Here is a 19,301-nt window from a genome sequence, read left to right on the forward strand (position 1 = left end):
AATTGCACTGCACGTTGGCAGATTGCATGCAGATTGTAAAAGATAACAGATCTGCCAGACGGAGATCTGTGGGTGTGTTATGGCCCAGCAGGCCAGTCTGCGGATAAAACTGTTGGGTGGTGGCAAGCTACCGTTTGTGGTGTGTCTGGTGTGGGTGAGTGTGGACAGTGGTAGAGTGATTAACACCGGGGTTCTAGCTTGTAGGATAGCTGGAGGAATCCTAGAAGGGTGTGCCAATCGCTAGGCTGCTCCTCAACCCTTAGTGTGCACCAGATTGTATATAAGATTCGTATCTGCCTGTGTGTATGGTCAACCAGCTGGATTGAAGTGGAGTCTCCCTCTAGTGGTGGCCAGAGGTAGTGCGGGCTGTCAAAGTATATCACGGCTGGTCTTATATATGTATATATATATATTCAGATTAAGTCCCCTTATTCCCTCTTATCCCAAGTCACGGCCACACATGCGCGCCTCGGTTAGCTAGTCGCTGTGGGCGTGTGCGTGTGGGTTGGATCCATGACAACGAGCTTGCGTAGATATCTGGGGTTTCATCTGCCCTTGTATACCTCGATCAACCATACATAAACCCAAGCTTATGGGTGGTCTGGGACTCCCAGATTTTACCAAGTATTACCAAGCTGCGCACCTTGCGCAACTGCCTAAATACCATGCGGCACACGAAACCCCTCAATGGGTCGTAATTGAATCGGTTGATTGTGACCCTCTCTCAGTCGCTAACCTTCTATGGCTTAGGCTTCCAGATCACCGGCCACTTTGTAAACAAATAAAGACTCATTATGTTTCGCTCGGGGACAAACTAAAGTCCCGCTATTCTCTCCAGTTGCCACAAAACCCCCTACTTTCATACCTTAGTAATCCGGCTTTCCCCCTGGCCTGGTCTTCTCCACACACCTTCTGCAAACTTGCTCCGCGCTCGCCACTTTTTGACCAATAAGGGCCTCAAGTCCTTTTCTTCTCTCCATGAATCCCACTCTATATCGGCAGCGGAAATCCTTAGATATCTCCAATTGAAACATTTTTATGCCCTGCTCACTGCTCAACTCCATTCGGCCCGATCTATGACATTTTTGTTTAACGCTCTTGCTACAGGGACCCTCATAAGAGAGGCCTTATCTCCACCCTCTATAACCTCCTTTCAACCCCTGAGTCTCCGCCAAGCCCTACCTATGTCCCTAAGTGGGAGAAGAATCTTGGACTCCAATTGAGTCCAAAAGATTGGGAACGCTTCTGGTTGGCTACCAAATCCTCCTAGCAGAATGTAATAGCTGTAGAGACAAATTACAAAGTATTAACCCAATGTTACTTGGTCCCGGCGAGGATTGCTAAATATACGTCCGGTTATTCCCCTAATTGTTTTCGGGGCTGTGCGGTGGAAGGAACATATTTTCATATTTTGTGGTCTTTGGGACAAATTTTTTCATATGTTGTCCTTGCTCTTTGTAAAGCCACTGTCACCAGACCCGATCATAGCCCTGTTAAACCTCCACCCTCCATCCATTTCTAGATCCCAATTCAAGCTTCTTCTGCAGGTCACCACGGCAGCTAAACAAATTATGGCCAAGTCATGGAAGTCGCCATCTTTATGTATTCTAGCTGTTAGAAACAAAGTAATGCAAGCAATGATTCCTGCCAAAGTGGAAACAACCATTATGGACTCTGCCCCCAAATCCCTAAAGATCTGGAACCCTTGGGTGGAACACTTCCTTCCGTCGAGTTTTGACGATTCACTGCTCCTTAACATTTTTCTTTAGTCTCGCCTTATGATGGTCCTATGTGCCATTTCCTACACTGGTCCAGTCCCGAACTGCCACTTCTCTTCTGCAAGTCACCCGCCCCCTCTCCCCTTTCTCTGTTCCCCTTCTTGGCCTCCTTTATTCTTTCTTTCCTCTTTCCAACCTGATCCCATTTTTTTTGTTCTTCCTTCATTTCGCATGGAACCTATAGGTAGTTATGTGGTGCAGTACACCCTAGTTGAACCATGACCATGCTTTACCCCCCTTTGTTACCCTCCTTTACCCCCCAAATGTTTCATTGTGGTTCCCAGTTGTATGTTTTCACATGACTTTTTTCTTGTTGCCTTTGGGCAACATGTTCTCCAATACTTATGTATATGTACTTACATGTCCTAAGCTTGTTTCTAGCTTGCAAAATCAATATAAGATTTACCAAACCTATATAATAGGAGGACACATCATCTATCTAGTCACTCTGTATCCAATCAGGCAGGCCCTTGCATTACATCAGGGGTGTCCTGGGGGATGCATTAGGTCCCAGGGAGTTTAGTATGTGTCCTGAGCCTGTCTGAAGAGATGATGGAGATGATAGTTCATGGATGAAGGATGTGTGTTTTGATGAGGTCAGTGCAGGATGTGTGTGCTAATGAGGTCAGCCGGTAAACTCCTTCCTGTGTCTTACTGGTTTCTCTGTCCTAAATGTACATACCAGCAAATGATGAAGCTTTCTAAGAAACACAGCAAGGGCTAAGGTAAGGCCTTGTTCTCAAAATCAAAGAAAGCTTTTATTTTTCTGCAGCTGAGGTACATTAATGGTATATTAGTACATAAAGGAGCTGGATTTTAGGAAAAGCATTTTATGAACTTAGCCTTTAAAGTAATGGAGCTAAACCCTGTTTTTGTATTTTTTCTTTTTTGAAGAAAAAACAAAACCTGACAAAAGGCTGATGAGAGAGATGAAAAATTTATAGAGAACAGACAGGCATATTTTCCAAGCCCTACTATTGGCAAAACTCTCCCACTTGACCACAGATCAGAGTTCATGCAATGAACTATAGGAGATTTGCTTTTGACACTCAGGAGAACCAACCCATAAGTTGCCATTTGGGTAAACTGTGAATAAGCAAAATTTGACACGCCTGAACCTCATCTCTAGTTGTCACTGGAACAGGATTAGAGAGTAAGTTTTCCAACTGGGGCACTTGTTCTCATGACAATTGTCTCAGCCTGGGTTCACACTAATGTGATGCGGCATTCACATCGGTTTCTTTGCGAATTCCGCACCGCATCATATTCGCACCCTGATCATGCAAACCACTGTGGGTACGTATGTTAAGTCAACAACACCCAGAAATCGGTGCGCAAAACGCAGTGCAATGTGCAGAATCAGATCGTATGAGTGTGAATACCCATGCAATCCGATTCTAGTGTGGACAAAAAAAAAAAGGGTCCTGCACCATTTTGGTGTGGATGCAGTGCGATCTGAGCCATAACAAATGTATAGCTCATTTGCATGTTACAGTATTTGCACAGGAATGCAGTTTGGTTCCTGTGCAAACATCATGCAATATGCCGCACTATAGAAGTGTGAACCCAGGCTAAGAGGAAATTTCCCTCAGATTGGAAAGATATCCTGTCACTTTCTGCTCAGCCCACAGGACGGAAAGTGACAGGAATTTTCCCTAATCAGACACAAAAAAACTGACAGCAGTTTTCACATATCTCTACTCTATCCAAAATGAACACAAAGTTTTGGTTTTAGATATACTTCTAGATATACAAAATCATATATATATATATATATATATATATATATATATATATATATATATATATATATATACATACATACACACACATACATTTGATTTTGCATTTCCGGGTAAGGGGTGCGTGCCGGTGATTACCGAGGATCTCTGATGGGGAGGAGAACGTTTTTGTTTACTAACAGTTCTCTTCCCTGTCAGCTCCCTTACAGTGAAGCACACAGACACCGTCCCATAGTAAAACACAACCAGCACACAGTTAACCCTTTGATCGACCCTCATGTTAACCCCTTCCTGCCCAGTGCCATTAGTTAAGTGTCAGTGCTTTTTTTTTTTAGCATTGATCACTGTATTGGTATCACTGGGGATATCAGTGACACCAAGTCAGTTCCCCCCAGTGTCCACCACAGTCCCGCTATAAGTTGTTGATCGCTGCCATTATTGGTAAAATTAAAAAAATCCCAGTAAATATACCGCCATTTGCAAATGCTATAATTTTCACGTAAACCAATTAATTTACATGTATTGGGATTTTTTTTTAGCAAAGGCATGTAGCAGAATACATTTTGGCCTAAATTTATGATGAAATTTGATTTTTAAAATTTTTTTTACTGGACATGTTTAATAGCAAAAAGTAAAAAATATTGCTTTTTTCTCAAAAGTGTCGGTCTTTTTTTCTTTATATTGCAAAAAATTAAACCACACAGGACAGAAAGAAAGCTCAATTCATGGGACAAAAAGGACAAAAATTTCATTTGGGTGCAGCATTGCATGACTGTGCAATTGTCAGTTAAAATAACGCAAAAAAAAAAACCTGATCAGGAAGGGGGGTAAATCCTCAGGAGTGGTTAACTCTTAGCAATGTCTCCAATGATTCCTTGGAGCACAGGCTGTTTTAAAAAAAATGCAGCATAGGTGGAGTGTACAGACTGCAGTTGCTATGTTATCCCTTCTGACCTTGTGACAGTCACTTGTACAGTTGATAGCCAACTATTGTCCTTTATGGTATGTGCAATGTGCAGGAGAATTTTACATAAACAGTAATATATACATAATTTTACATAATCTTCTGCAGAAAAAGGACAATTACAGTGTACTGCACAAAAAGGTACCGCTGTGTATTAGCACATATGGGCTGCTGCAATAACACTATTCATTCTATGTACTGTATACTGGGCAACTAATATTCTATGCAAAATATTTTTGTTGAAGTTAATCTTCAGATTCAATGTAATGTAGATTATGAAGTTACTGATGTATTTACCTTCTTCAGATAGAATATGATGAAATATTTGACTGTATTTAGAAGAGGAAGCACAGGACAGAAGAATGTTCCAATCCAGCAGACAGTTTGTCCATAGATGATGTCCAGCACAAACCGAGGCACCATAAATTCTTGCTGACCCCAAAACTGAATGAGTTTACAGGAGGAGTGGTCAATCATCATTCTGCAAATACATATAAACAGACCAAAGTCAGCATAACATTAATGCTGGATAAAAAAATGTAAAGGCTAAGTTCATCTCTTTTTTTGGGGGCAGAATTTCACTTTTCATAATAAATAGCATTTTCTACAGTCGTTTCTGGCCTAGCCATCCCAATGTGGTTATCTCTCACTTTATCTTATCTACTGTATAGCAGCTTTGAACTTTCATCTACCTGTTTTTTAAAAAATGTTTTTAGATTCCAGCACTTCCTGTAGATTGTATCCTTTCATGCACTTCCTTGTTGCATCACAGAAGAGGGCATGTTTACCACTCTGAAATGCAAGAGCCTGTCTGATTTGATACAAATTGACTAGATTGTTCAGGTGTGTCCTCTTGTTCCCTAGTTTTGGTAACACTAAAGCTTGAGGTGATTGTAGCCGTATTAGTGCATCTGCGACAGAAAGAATTGAGTACTGTCCATGATACTTTTTTTATTTGCACTAACATACAATTTTGAGGACAAACTTTCGGGGAGTGTCCCCTTCTTCAAGGTCCAAGCAGTACCATACAAATCACAAAGTTTTAGCAGAATGTTAGAAGAGATGGAAAAAAAAAAAGAGGCTAGAGATGACACAGCAAAAGCAAAGGGGGGGGGGGAGACAACACTCACACAGAGGGAGTCAAGCTTGAGCTGATAGTCATAAAACTGTTGGATAATGATTGAGGAATCCCATGTCCAAATTCAGGCCGTTATCTCTTGTGTCAAATAGAATTATCATTCTTAGTTCAAAAGTTTTTCTTTTTTTTTATTATAAATATTTATTAATTTATCATTTCAAATACAACTCACTTTTACAATTCAATTAAAAATACATTCAAACAATATCTTCCTATTAGCATAAATAAATTATTTATTATTTAAGTCCCCCACCTCTACCCTCCTTCTTCCCCCTCCCCCCATCTCGGCCTCCCATCCCCCCTCCCTCTCTGCGTTTTTTCTCTTCTCCTTTCCACCATACATTTCTATTAATTCTAAGACCGTTTCAAGGGGTATTATATCCTCATACATTTCACTTTTTCTCTATACTCTTCCCATTTTTTCCACTTTATATTATACATCTCCATCTTGTCTATATGCATGTAATACAGTTTTTCTGTCCCGCAAATCTGGTTCATTTTGCCCATCCATTCATCCTCTGTTGGCACCTCTTTTTTTTTCCAAAACCTAGGTATCAAGCTCTTCACTGCACTCAAATAATGCCATATCCCTGAGACTTTATATAGTTTCACTGGAAGCTCTGTGATATGGAGAAGACATAACTCTGGGTCTAATCCAATATTAATTTCAGTGATTTTCCTTACTATATGAACTATTTCCCGCCAAAACACCTGTATTCTTGGACACTCCCACCATATGTGATACCACGTGCCCACCGCTCCACAGCCTCTCCAACATAACCGTGAAATCTCTCCATTCAATTTATACTCTATGTTAGGTGTAATGTGCCATCTCACCAAACACATAATTTATTTCCACCTCCCACATACTAATATTTTTGTGAATTAATCTAAGCATTTTCCTTTGCTCCTCCTCATCTATTTCTCTTCCTATATCTCGTTCCCATTTCTCTGTGTATATTAATTTTGTGTCAGTGTCTAATTCAGTTAGTATCTTGTGTATTTTTGCGATTCCGTGTCTCCCATCTCCCCGTGCTTCCAACAATCTCTCCAATGGATTCCACTCTTTTCTTATTCTCATAGGCTTTGGTAGGCTCTCGAAAAAATGTTTCAGTTGGTAATATCGTAATCTATCCATTTTATTGAAAACATCTCCCTTTTTTTTCTCCAACTCTCTATATGATCCCAATTCCTCTCCAACCATTATATCTCTCAATTGCACCTCTTGTTTTATAATCCATTTCCCTGCGATGTTTTCCTGCTCCGGTGTAAAATATTCTGTGTTCCTTAGTGGCATTAACTGTGAATTAAAAACCCATCCCTTTTGTCTGTGTAACATTTCCCACACCCTTAAAACATTAAAAGTATACATGCTTGTGCTATCCTCTAATCCCCTATATTGTGCGGGCACCAATATAATCTTACTTAAATTTGTTCCACTCAGTGTATTTTCGATTTTGCACAAAAAAGGGGGGTTGTGAAAAGAAATTCACAAAGAAAGTGGCTACATTATGAACAGAGTGCGACAATCAGAAAAATTTCCCAAAATTATGCTTTATTACATATACAAGTTTGACATTTGGGCAATCGCCCTGGTTTACCATCACCTCAGTATGAGACAATACACACAGACCTAAAACCATATAAAATTACACGAAGACCGGTCCAAATACTTGTGCAACAAAGACAGTGACTACTAGAGCCTAAAGTCTTTGTAGCACTGGCTCACAGGTGAACACTTCCCACAGGAGGTGTATGCAAAAATTATACCATAGGTATACCATGTAACATGTTGTAAATATGTAGACATAAGCTATTACCAAAATGGTTATATCCCAAGCAGGGAGTGTCAAAACATTACACTATAGATATAAAATATCACATGTATGCAGTGCAGCAAGCACAGTATGCGTCAAAAAGAGAAGCATGCCTCTAGGCCTATAAGAGACAAAAAATGAATGTCATATATAAAATGCAGTACACTCCTACATAGGAGTGTACTGCATTTTATATATGACATTCATTTTTTGTCTCTTATAGGCCTAGAGGCATGCTTCTCTTTTTGACGCATACTGTGCTTGCTGCACTGCATACATGTGATATTTTATATCTATAGTGTAATGTTTTGACACTCCCTGCTTGGGATATAACTAGAGATGAGCGAATCGAAGTAGGCGAAGTGGAATTCGAGTCGAATATTGGAAAATTTTCGATTCGCGCCGAATCCGAAAAATAGCCTACTTCGGACACGCGAATCGAAATTTTTCCTAAAATGGCAGCGGACATGTGCGGCGACGGAGCGGGGATGTCTGGGAAGGCGCGCAGACAAGGCGCGCTGACCCATAATGCATTCCTTAATGACATGTGATCGCATTAGCCAATCAGCAGCCAGGCAGCCAGCACTGTGTAATGGTCGAGCTATAAATAGCGGCCATTTTAGAATTCTTCATTTGCCTCCAGTCATTCAAGAGAGGCAGACCGCTCTGTATTAGGGACAGAGTTAGGGCCACAGAAACGTTACTTAGGGACAGAGAAACGTTACTTAGGGACAGAGAAGCATTACTCAGGGACACAGAATTGTTAATGAGGGCCACAGAATCGTTACTTAGGGCCAAAGAAACGCTAGTTAGGGCCACAGAATTGTTACTCAGGGACAGACAGAATTGTTACTGAGTGCCAGAGAATTGTTACTTAGGGCCACAGAAACGTTAGTTAGGGCCACAGAATTGTTACTCAGGGACAGACACAGAATTGTTACTGAGGGCCACAGAACTGTTACTTAGGGCCACAGAAACGTTATTAGGGCCACAGAATTGTTACTCAGGGACAGACAGAATTGTTACTGAGTGCCAGAGAATTGTTACTTAGGGCCACAGAAACGTTAGTTAGGGCCACAGAATTGTTACTCAGGGACAGACACAGAATTGTTACTGAGGGCCACAGAATTGTTACTTAGGGCCACAGAATTGTTACTCAGGGACAGACAGAATTGTTACTGAGTGCCAGAGAATTGTTACTTAGGGCCACAGAAACGTTAGTTAGGGCCACAGAATTGTTACTCAGGGACAGACAGAATTGTTACTGAGTGCCAGAGAATTGTTACTTAGGGCCACAGAAACGTTAGTTAGGGCCACAGAATTGTTACTCAGGGACAGACACAGAATTGTTACTGAGGGCCACAGAATTGTTACTTAGGGCCACAGAAACGTTACTCAGGGACACAGAATTGTTACTGAGGGCCACAGAACTGTTACTTAGGGCCACAGAAACGTGAGTTAGGGCCACAGAATTGTTACTCAGGGACAGACACAGAATTGTTACTGAGGGCCACAGAATTGTTACTTAGGGCCACAGAAACGTTACTCAGGGACACAGAATTGTTACTGAGGGCCACAGAACCGTTACTTAGGGCCACAGAATTGTTACTCAGGGACAGACACAGAATTGTTACTCAGGGACACAGAATTGTTACTGAGGGCCACAGAACCGTTACTTAGGGCCACAGAAACGTTACTCAGGGACACAGAATTGTTACTGAGGGCCACATAATTGTTACTCAGGGACAGACACAGAATTGTTACTGAGGGACACAGAATTGTTACTGAGGGCCACAACCGTTACTTAGGGCCACAGAATTGTTACTCAGGGACACAGAATTGTTACTGAGGGCCACAGAACCGTTACTTAGGGCCACAGAATTGTTACTCAGGGACAGACACAGAATTGTTACTGAGGGACACAGAATTGTTACTGAGGGCCACAGAAACGTTAATCAGGGCCACAGAAACGTTAATCAGGGACACAGAATTGTTACTGAGGGCCACAGAACCGTTACTTAGGGCCACATAAACGTTAATCAGGGACACAGAATTGTTACTGAGGGCCACAGAACCGTTACTTAGGGCCACAGAATTGTTACTCACGGACAGACACAGAATTGTTTCTTGAGGGACACAGAATTGTTACTGAGGGCCACAGAACCGTTACTTAGGGCCACAGAAACGTTAATCACGGACACAGAATTGTTACTGAGGGCCACAGAACCGTTACTTAGGGCCACGTAAACGTTAATCAGGGACAGACACAGAATTGTTACTGAGGGACACAGAATTGTTACTGAGGGACACAGAATTGTTACTGAGGGCCACAGAACCGTTACTTAGGGCCACAGAATTGTTACTTAGGGACACAGAATTGTTACTGAGGGCCACAGAACCGTTACTTAGGGCCACAGATTTGTTACTTAGGGACACAGAATTGTTACTGAGGGCCACAGAACTGTTACTTAGGGCCACAGAATTGTTACTCGGACAGACACAGAATTGTTACTCGGACAGACACAGAATTGTTACTCAGGGACACAGAATTGTTACTGAGGGCCACAGAACCGTTACTTAGGGCCACAGAATTGTTACTCAGGGACACAGAATTGTTACTGAGGGCCACAGAACTGTTACTTAGGGCCACAGAATTGTTACTCGGGGACACTGAATTGTTACTGAGGGCCACAGAACTGTTACTTAGGGCCACAGAATTGTTACTCGGACAGACACAGAATTGTTACTCAGGGACACAGAATTGTTACTGAGGGCCACAGAACCGTTACTTAGGGCCACAGAATTGTTACTCAGGGACACAGAATTGTTACTGAGGGCCACAGAACTGTTACTTAGGGCCACAGAATTGTTACTCAGGGACACAGAATTGTTACTGAGGGCCACAGAACTGTTACTTAGGGCCACAGAAAGGTTACTCAGGGACACAGAATTGTTACTGAGGGCCACAGAACTGTTACTTAGGGCCACAGAATTGTTACTCGGACAGACACAGAATTGTTACTCAGGGACACAGAATTGTTACTGAGGGCCACAGAACCGTTACTTAGGGCCACATAAACGTTAATCAGGGACACAGAATTGTTACTGAGGGCCACAGAACCGTTACTTAGGGCCACATAATTGTTACTCAGGGACAGACACAGAATTGTTACTGAGGGACACAGAATTGTTACTGAGGGCCACAGAACCGTTACTTAGGGCCACAGAATTGTTACTCAGGGACAGACACAGAATTGTTACTCAGGGACACAGAATTGTTACTCAGGGACACAGAATCGTTGAATTAAAGAGTATGTCAGACAACATGCAGAGGAGTGGCAGAGGAGGCAATGTTTTAGGAGCGAGCAGACGTGGCAGCAGAGGAAGGGGTCGAGGCAGCACTATTCGCAGCCAGAGGCCAGTGCTCCCGGTGTCATCCAGCGGTCGTGTCTCCACCGACAACCCTGCCGTCGTCGATTGGTTGGCTCGGTCGTCTTCCTCTTCCCAGGTCACCTCTGACACCTACAGCCAACGGTCGGTGGGTACGTCAGACACAACCGTTAGTTGGCATGGCCCGGGACCAAGCCCACTGAAATCACGTGTCCTCTACCTGCCCCTGTCCTTTGGTGTTCCCTCACCAAGCGAAGTATCGCATGCTGTGGGCTCAGCCCCACTGTACAGTGAGGAAGAGCTAACAGAGGGCGGTCAGGAACGGGGGGAGACATCCGCCTTTTCAGCAGCCAGGCGAAGAAGTAGTGGCGAGGAGAGTGGCTCGGTAGCCGGTCTAGAGACAGGTCTGTCTCCTGACCCAGACGCAGCCGAGGGGGCTAGTAGTGAGGCGGAGACCCTACTTGATGATGAGGAGGTTGATCGCACTTGGCAGCCTCGTCGTCATCAGGCAATTTCTTCCGCATCATCAAGAGAAGAGGGTGGCAGCTTGGCAGCGAGCGAAACAGTCGGTGGGTTGCCCAGGAGACAGCAGCAGGGTCGCAGCAGTGTCAGTGGAGCCAAACGGCCACGGAGTAGAGCACCAGCTCCACTGCAGCCTACCACCACGGCCAGTAGTGGTGCCGGTGTGCACGGAGGAAGCAGCAGTCAGCCAGTGAGGAGTATCGGGGGCAAAGTTTCCTACTCGGCGGTGTGGCAATTTTTTGTCAAGCCGCCCGAGGAAGTAAACGTAGCCGTATGTCGACTATGTGGCCAGAAAGTCAAGCGTGGCCAGGGGGCCCATGTTGGGACTACAGCGTTGCGGCAGCATATGCAGCGTCGCCATTTGGTGGCCTGGGAAAACCGTGATAAAGATACGGCGGTTCTGCCCGCCCCAGCCCCCGCTCCATCACCCGCTCCGTTACTTGCTCCGTCACCTGACGTCAATCGCCCTCCATCAGCCAGTCAAGGCTCCAACACCTCTGCTGAGGGGAGTTGTCGCTCGTTGGCATCTTCCGCTCGTTCAGATGCTCCTTCTCCTGCTACTCCTCTTCACGGATTCCGTCAGCAGTCTTTCTTGGAATCCGTTTCCAAGAGACAACAGTTTGCGAGCACGCACCCGACGGTGCAAAAGCTGAACGTCCTCCTGTCCAAGTTGCTGGTGCTGCAGTCCCTCCCTTTCCAAGTGGTGGACTCAGCACCTTTCCGAGAAATGATGGCTTGTGCCGCGCCGCGGTGGAGAGTGCCAAGCCGTCATTTCTTCGCCAAAAAGGCAGTGCCAGCCCTGCATTCACATGTAGAAGAGATGGTGGGCCAGTCTTTGAGCATGTCGGTCTCTGCCAAAGTGCACGGCAGCGCCGACGTGTGGAGCTGTAACTACGGTCAGGGACAGTACATGTCATTTACGGCCCACTGGGTGAACGTGGTGCCGTCACAGCCGCACCAGCAACTTGGACAGGTCACGCCGCTTTTGCCTCCACGTTTGCACGTCCTTGGTCCGGCAAAGATGTCCGCCTCTACCACCTCTTCTTCCGCCGTGTCCTCAGCCGCCACCCCCGTGCCAAGTCCCATTACCCGACCGGCATATCACATGTGCAGGGCGCAACGGTGTCACGCTGTGCTGCACCTGGTATGCCTTGGCGAACGAAGTCACACAGGGGAGGAACTTCTCAGTGTAATGAACAGAGAAATCGACAGATGGCTGTCTCCGCGCAAACTCAAAATCGGAACCATGTTGACCGACAACGGAAAGAACATGGTGTCTGCTCTGCGTCAAGGAAGGTTGTGCCATGCGCCATGCATGGCTCACGTGTTCAATCTGGTTGTCAAGCGGTTCCTAAAATCCACCATCCCACTGCAAGACATCCTTAAAATGTCATGTAAACTTTGCATGCATTTCAGCCATTCTTACACCGCAAAGCACACCCTCCTTGAGCTGCAGCGGCAGAACGGAATTGCACAGCATCGCCTGATCTGCGACGTTGCAACAAGGTGGAATTCAACCCTACACATGTTAGACCGCCTTTACGAACAGCGAAAGGCCATCACCGATTTCCTGATGTTACAAGCGGATAAAGGTACTCCCCTGTGTAACTTTGATGTCAGCCATTGGCAGCTCATGCGTGACACCTGCCGCTTGCTCAGGCCCTTTGAGGAGGCCACGCTATTCGTGAGTCGGCAGGACTATGGCATGAACGACGTCATTCCTCTGTTGCACGTCCTGGAACAAATGCTGTTAACAATGGCTGGTCAGGGTGCGGTAGACGTGGCGCACAGATCTCAACGCCACATGACCCCTGTGGGGGCAGGACAGGAAGAAGAGGAGGAGGTAGAGGAGGACATTTGTGCTCAGGAATTATTGAGTGAAATGGGTGGTTTTTCCACTCAGCGGACAGGAGTGGAGGAGCAGGAGCATCTGGTAGAGGAGGAGGAGGAGGAGACAGAGGACCCAGACGCACCGTGGCAGTATGCTGTGGAGATGGAGGCAGGGAGTCCCTCGCATTCCTTGGCACAAATGGCCCATAGCATGCTCGGTTGCTTGCGTAGCGACAGCCGAATAATAACCATCAGACAGAGGGATGACTTTTGGCTGTCCACCTTGTTGGACCCTCGCTACCGTTCAAAAATGGTGGCCTTTTTCACACCTGCTGAGAGGGAGGCCAAAATAACGTACTATAAAAACCACCTATGTAGTCAGTTGGTCTCTGCCTTTGTGCGCCAACGTCCATCCTCAGACACTGTGGGCCCTGTGCGCTCGCGTTCCGCTGCCATGGCAGCAGGGGAGGGGTGGGGTGGTAGGAGCAGTGGCAGCTCCACCAGCAGCGGCTGCCTCAGTCTGCAGTCGATGATGAGTAGCTTTCTTCACCAGCGCAGTGAGGAAACTACTAACCAGCCGCAGCAGCAGCAGCATCAGGTGGACCTGGAGCAGGACCTCAAACAACAGGCTTGGGCCTACTTGGACAGCACCCTGCCAACCGAGGTAGACAATCCCCTTGACTACTGGGCAACGAAACTTGACCTTTGGCCCCAACTAGCTGAATTTGCCCTTGAAAGGCTGTCATGCCCGGCCAGTAGCGTGGCATCGGAGCGCGTGTTTAGTGCGGCAGGAGGTATTGTAACTCCGCGGAGGACACGACTGTCCACCCAAAGTGTGGAGAGACTCACGTTTGTGAAAATGAATCAGGCGTGGATTAGTCTGGATTTCAAACCACCAGTTCCTGACACAACTGACTAAATCCGCCATGAATCATGCCTCAAACATGTGCCACTTTCAGGTCTCCTCACACACTGCTGGTGTGTTCCATTTTTTGTCATAGGGTGCTGGCAGATTACGGGCCTCCCATAGCTGCTGCCAGGCCCCTAATCTGCCATGGGCCCCTATACCGCCTCCTCATGCTGCTGCCAGGTCCACAGTCTCTTATGCCATGTGCCACTTTCAGGTCTCCTCACACTGCTGGTGTGTTCAATTTTTTGACATAGGGTGCTGGCAGATTACGGGCCTCCCATAGCTGCTGCCAGGCCCCTAATCTGCCATGGGCCCCTATATACCACCTCCTCATGCTGCTGCCAAGTCCAGAGTCTGTCATGGGTCCCTGTACGGCCTCCCATTGCTGCTGTCTCCATCGCCACACTCTGCCATGTGCCACTTTCAGGTCTCCTCACACACTGCTGGTGTGTTCAATTTTTTGACATAGGGTGCTGGCAGATTACGGGCCTCCTATAGCTGCTGCCAGGCCCGTAATCTGCCATGGGCCCCTATATACCGCCTCCTCATGCTGCTGCCAAGTCCAGAGTCTGTCATGGGTCCCTGTACGGCCTCCCATTGCTGCTGTCTCCATCGCCACACTCTGCCATGTGCCACTTTCAGGTCTCCTCACACTGCTGGTGTGCTGAATTTTTTGACATAGGGTGCTGGCAGATTACGGGCCTCCTATAGCTGCTGCCAGGCCCCTAATCTGCCATAGGCCCCTATATACCGCCTCCTCATGCTGCTGCCAGGTCCAGAGTCTCTCATGGGTCCCTGTACGGCCTCCCATTGCTGCTGTCTCCATCGCCACACTCTGCCATGTGCCACTTTCAGGTCTCCTCACACACTGCTGGTGTGTTCAATTTTTTGACATAGGGTGCTGGCAGATTACGGGCCTCCTATAGCTGCTGCCAGGCCCCTAATCTGCCATGGGCCCCTATATACCGCCTCCTCATGCTGCTGCCAAGTCCAGAGTCTGTCATGGGTCCCTGTACGGCCTCCCATTGCTGCTGTCTCCATCGCCACACTCTGCCATGTGCCACTTTCAGGTCTCCTCACACTGCTGGTGTGTTGAATTTTTTGACATAGGGTGCTGGCAGATTACGGGCCTCCTATAGCTGCTGCCAGGCCCCTAATCTGCCATAGGCCCCTATATACCGCATCCTCATGCTGCTGCCAGGTCCAGAGTCTGTCATGGGTCCCTGTACGGCCTCCCATTGCTGCTGTCTCCATCGCCACACTCTGCCATGTGCCACTTTCAGGTCTCCTCACACACTGCTGGTGTGTTAAATTTTTTGACATAGGGTGCTGGCAGATTACGGGCCTCCCATAGCTGCTGCCAGGCCCCTAATCTGCCATGGGCCCCTATATACCGCCTCCTCATGCTGCTGCCAAGTCCAGAGTCTGTCATGGGTCCCTGTACGGCCTCCCATTGCTGCTGTCTCCATCGCCACACTCTGCCATGTGCCACTTTCAGGTCTCCTCACACACTGCTGGTGTGTTCAATTTTTTGACATAGGGTGCTGGCAGATTACGGGCCTCCCATAGCTGCTGCCAGGCCCCTAATCTGCCATGGGCCCCTATATACCGCCTCCTCATGCTGCTGCCAAGTCCAGAGTCTGTCATGGGTCCCTGTACGGCCTCCCATTGCTGCTGTCTCCATCGCCACACTCTGCCATGTGCCACTTTCAGGTCTCCTCACACACTGCTGGTGTGTTAAATTTTTTGACATAGGGTGCTGGCAGATTACGGGCCTCCCATAGCTGCTGCCAGGCCCCTAATCTGCCATGGGCCCCTATATACCGCCTCCTCATGCTGCTGCCAAGTCCAGAGTCTGTCATGGGTCCCTGTACGGCCTCCCATTGCTGCTGTCTCCATCGCCACACTCTGCCATGTGCCACTTTCAGGTCTCCTCACACTGCTGGTGTGTTGAATTTTTTGACATAGGGTGCTGGCAGATTACGGGCCTCCTATAGCTGCTGCCAGGCCCCTAATCTGCCATAGGCCCCTATATACCGCCTCCTCATGCTGCTGCCAAGTCCAGAGTCTGTCATGGGTCCCTGTACGGCCTCCCATTGCTGCTGTCTCCATCGCCACACTCTGCCATGTGCCACTTTCAGGTCTCCTCACACACTGCTGGTGTGTTCAATTTTTTGACATAGGGTGCTGGCAGATTACGGGCCTCCCATAGCTGCTGTCAGGCCCCTAATCTGCCATGGGCCCCTATATACCGCCTCCTCATGCTGCTGCCAAGTCCAGAGTCTGTCATGGGTCCCTGTACGGCCTCCCATTGCTGCTGTCTCCATCGCCACACTCTGCCATGTGCCACTTTCAGGTCTCCTCACACACTGCTGGTGTGTTCAATTTTTTGACATAGGGTGCTGGCAGATTACGGGCCTCCCATAGCTGCTGCCAGGCCCCTAATCTGCCATGGGCCCCTATATACCGCCTCCTCATGCTGCTGCCAAGTCCAGAGTCTGTCATGGGTCCCTGTACGGCCTCCCATTGCTGCTGTCTCCATCGCCATACTCTGCCATGTGCCACTTTCAGGTCTCCTCACACACTGCTGGTGTGTTGAATTTTTTGACATAGGGTGCTGGCAGATTACGGGCCTCCCATAGCTGCTGCCAGGCCCCTAATCTGCCATGGGCCCCTATATACCGCCTCCTCATGCTTCTGCCAAGTCCAGAGTCTGTCATGGGTCCCTGTACGGCCTCCCATTGCTGCTGTCTCTATCGCCACACTGCCATGTGCCACTTTCAGGTCTCCTCACACACTGCTGGTGTGTTCAATTTTTTGACATAGGGTGCTGGCAGATTACGGGCCTCCTATAGCTGCTGCCAGGCCCCTAATCTGCCATGGGCCCCTATATACCGCCTCCTCATGCTGCTGCCAAGTCCAGAGTCTGTCATGGGTCCCTGTACGGCCTCCCATTGCTGCTGTCTCCATCGCCACACTCTGCCATGTGCCACTTTCAGGTCTCCTCACACTGCTGGTGTGTTGAATTTTTTGACATAGGGTGCTGGCAGATTACGGGCCTCCTATAGCTGCTGCCAGGCCCCTAATCTGCCATAGGCCCCTATATACCGCCTCCTCATGCTGCTGCCAGGTCCAGAGTCTGTCATGGGTCCCTGTACGGCCTCCCATTGCTGCTGTCTCCATCGCCACACTCTGCCATGTGCCACTTTCAGGTCTCCTCACACACTGCTGGTGTGTTAAATTTTTTGACATAGGGTGCTGGCAGATTACGGGCCTCCCATAGCTGCTGCCAGGCCCCTAATCTGCCATGGGCCCCTATATACCGCCTCCTCATGCTGCTGCCAAGTCCAGAGTCTGTCATGGGTCCCTGTACGGCCTCCCATTGCTGCTGTCTCCATCGCCACACTCTGCCATGTGCCACTTTCAGGTCTCCTCACACACTGCTGGTGTGTTCAATTTTTTGACATAGGGTGCTGGCAGATTACGGGCCTCCCATAGCTGCTGCCAGGCCCCTAATCTGCCATGGGCCCCTATATACCGCCTCCTCATGCTGCTGCCAAGTCCAGAGTCTGTCATGGGTCCCTGTACGGCCTCCCATTGCTGCTGTCTCCATCGCCATACTCTGCCATGTGCCACTTTCAGGTCTCCTCACACACTGCTGGTGTGTTGAATTTTTTGACATAGGGTGCTGGCAGATTACGGGCCTCCCATAGCTGCTGCCAGGCCCCTAATCTGCCATGGGCCCCTATATACCGCCTCCTCATGCTTCTGCCAAGTCCAGAGTCTGTCATGGGTCCCTGTACGGCCTCCCATTGCTGCTGTCTCCATCGCCACACTCTGCCATGTGCCACTTTCAGGTCTCCTCACACACTGCTGGTGTGTTCAATTTTTTGACATAGGGTGCTGGCAGATTACGGGCCTCCTATAGCTGCTGCCAGGCCCCTAATCTGCCATGGGCCCCTATATACCGCCTCCTCATGCTGCTGCCAAGTCCAGAGTCTGTCATGGGTCCCTGTACGGCCTCCCATTGCTGCTGTCTCCATCGCCACACTCTGCCATGTGCCACTTTCAGGTCTCCTCACACTGCTGGTGTGTTGAATTTTTTGACATAGGGTGCTGGCAGATTACGGGCCTCCTATAGCTGCTGCCAGGCCCCTAATCTGCCATAGGCCCCTATATACCGCCTCCTCATGCTGCTGCCAGGTCCAGAGTCTGTCATGGGTCCCTGTACGGCCTCCCATTGCTGCTGTCTCCATCGCCACACTCTGCCATGTGCCACTTTCAGGTCTCCTCACACACTGCTGGTGTGTTAAATTTTTTGACATAGGGTGCTGGCAGATTACGGGCCTCCCATAGCTGCTGCCAGGCCCCTAATCTGCCATGGGCCCCTATATACCGCCTCCTCATGCTTCTGCCAAGTCCAGAGTCTGTCATGGGTCCCTGTACGGCCTCCCATTGCTGCTGTCTCCATCGCCACACTCTGCCATGTGCCACTTTCAGGTCTCCTCACACACTGCTGGTGTGTTCAATTTTTTGACATAGGGTGCTGGCAGATTACGGGCCTCCTATAGCTGCTGCCAGGCCCCTAATCTGCCATGGGCCCCTATATACCGCCTCCTCATGCTGCTGCCAAGTCCAGAGTCTGTCATGGGTCCCTGTACGGCCTCCCATTGCTGCTGTCTCCATCGCCATACTCTGCCATGTGCCACTTTCAGGTCTCCTCACACTGCTGGTGTGTTGAATTTTTTGACATAGGGTGCTGGCAGATTACGGGCCTCCTATAGCTGCTGCCAGGCCCCTAATCTGCCATAGGCCCCTATATACCGCCTCCTCATGCTGCTGCCAGGTCCAGAGTCTGTCATGGGTCCCTGTACGGCCTCCCATTGCTGCTGTCTCCATCGCCACACTCTGCCATGTGCCACTTTCAGGTCTCCTCACACACTGCTGGTGTGTTAAATTTTTTGACATAGGGTGCTGGCAGATTACAGGCCTCCCATAGCTGCTGCCAGGCCCCTAATCTGCCATGGGCCCCTATATACCGCCTCCTCATGCTTCTGCCAAGTCCAGAGTCTGTCATGGGTCCCTGTACGGCCTCCCATTGCTGCTGTCTCCATCGCCACACTCTGCCATGTGCCACTTTCAGGTCTCCTCACACACTGCTGGTGTGTTCAATTTTTTGACATAGGGTGCTGGCAGATTACGGGCCTCCT

General features: G+C 48.2%; 1 protein-coding gene across 3 annotated transcripts in view; it reads right to left on the reverse strand.

Moving 5' to 3' along the window:
• TMC4 (transmembrane channel like 4) overlaps nucleotides 1-19,301 on the reverse strand; it is an 880,426-nt gene that overhangs the window by 139,715 nt on the left and 721,410 nt on the right. For all 3 annotated transcript variants that reach the window (XM_089683320.1, XM_089683318.1, XM_089683319.1), the window contains one exon: nucleotides 4,782-4,965. In XM_089683320.1, coding sequence (XP_089539446.1) covers nucleotides 4,782-4,965 — 184 coding nt within the window. The remainder of the gene's footprint in view (nucleotides 1-4,781; nucleotides 4,966-19,301) is intronic.

Source organism: Staurois parvus, unplaced genomic scaffold (assembly GCF_062004578.1).
Source record: "Staurois parvus isolate SC_StPar_1 unplaced genomic scaffold, SC_StPar_1.0 ptg000304l, whole genome shotgun sequence".
NCBI lineage: Eukaryota > Metazoa > Chordata > Amphibia > Anura > Ranidae > Staurois > Staurois parvus.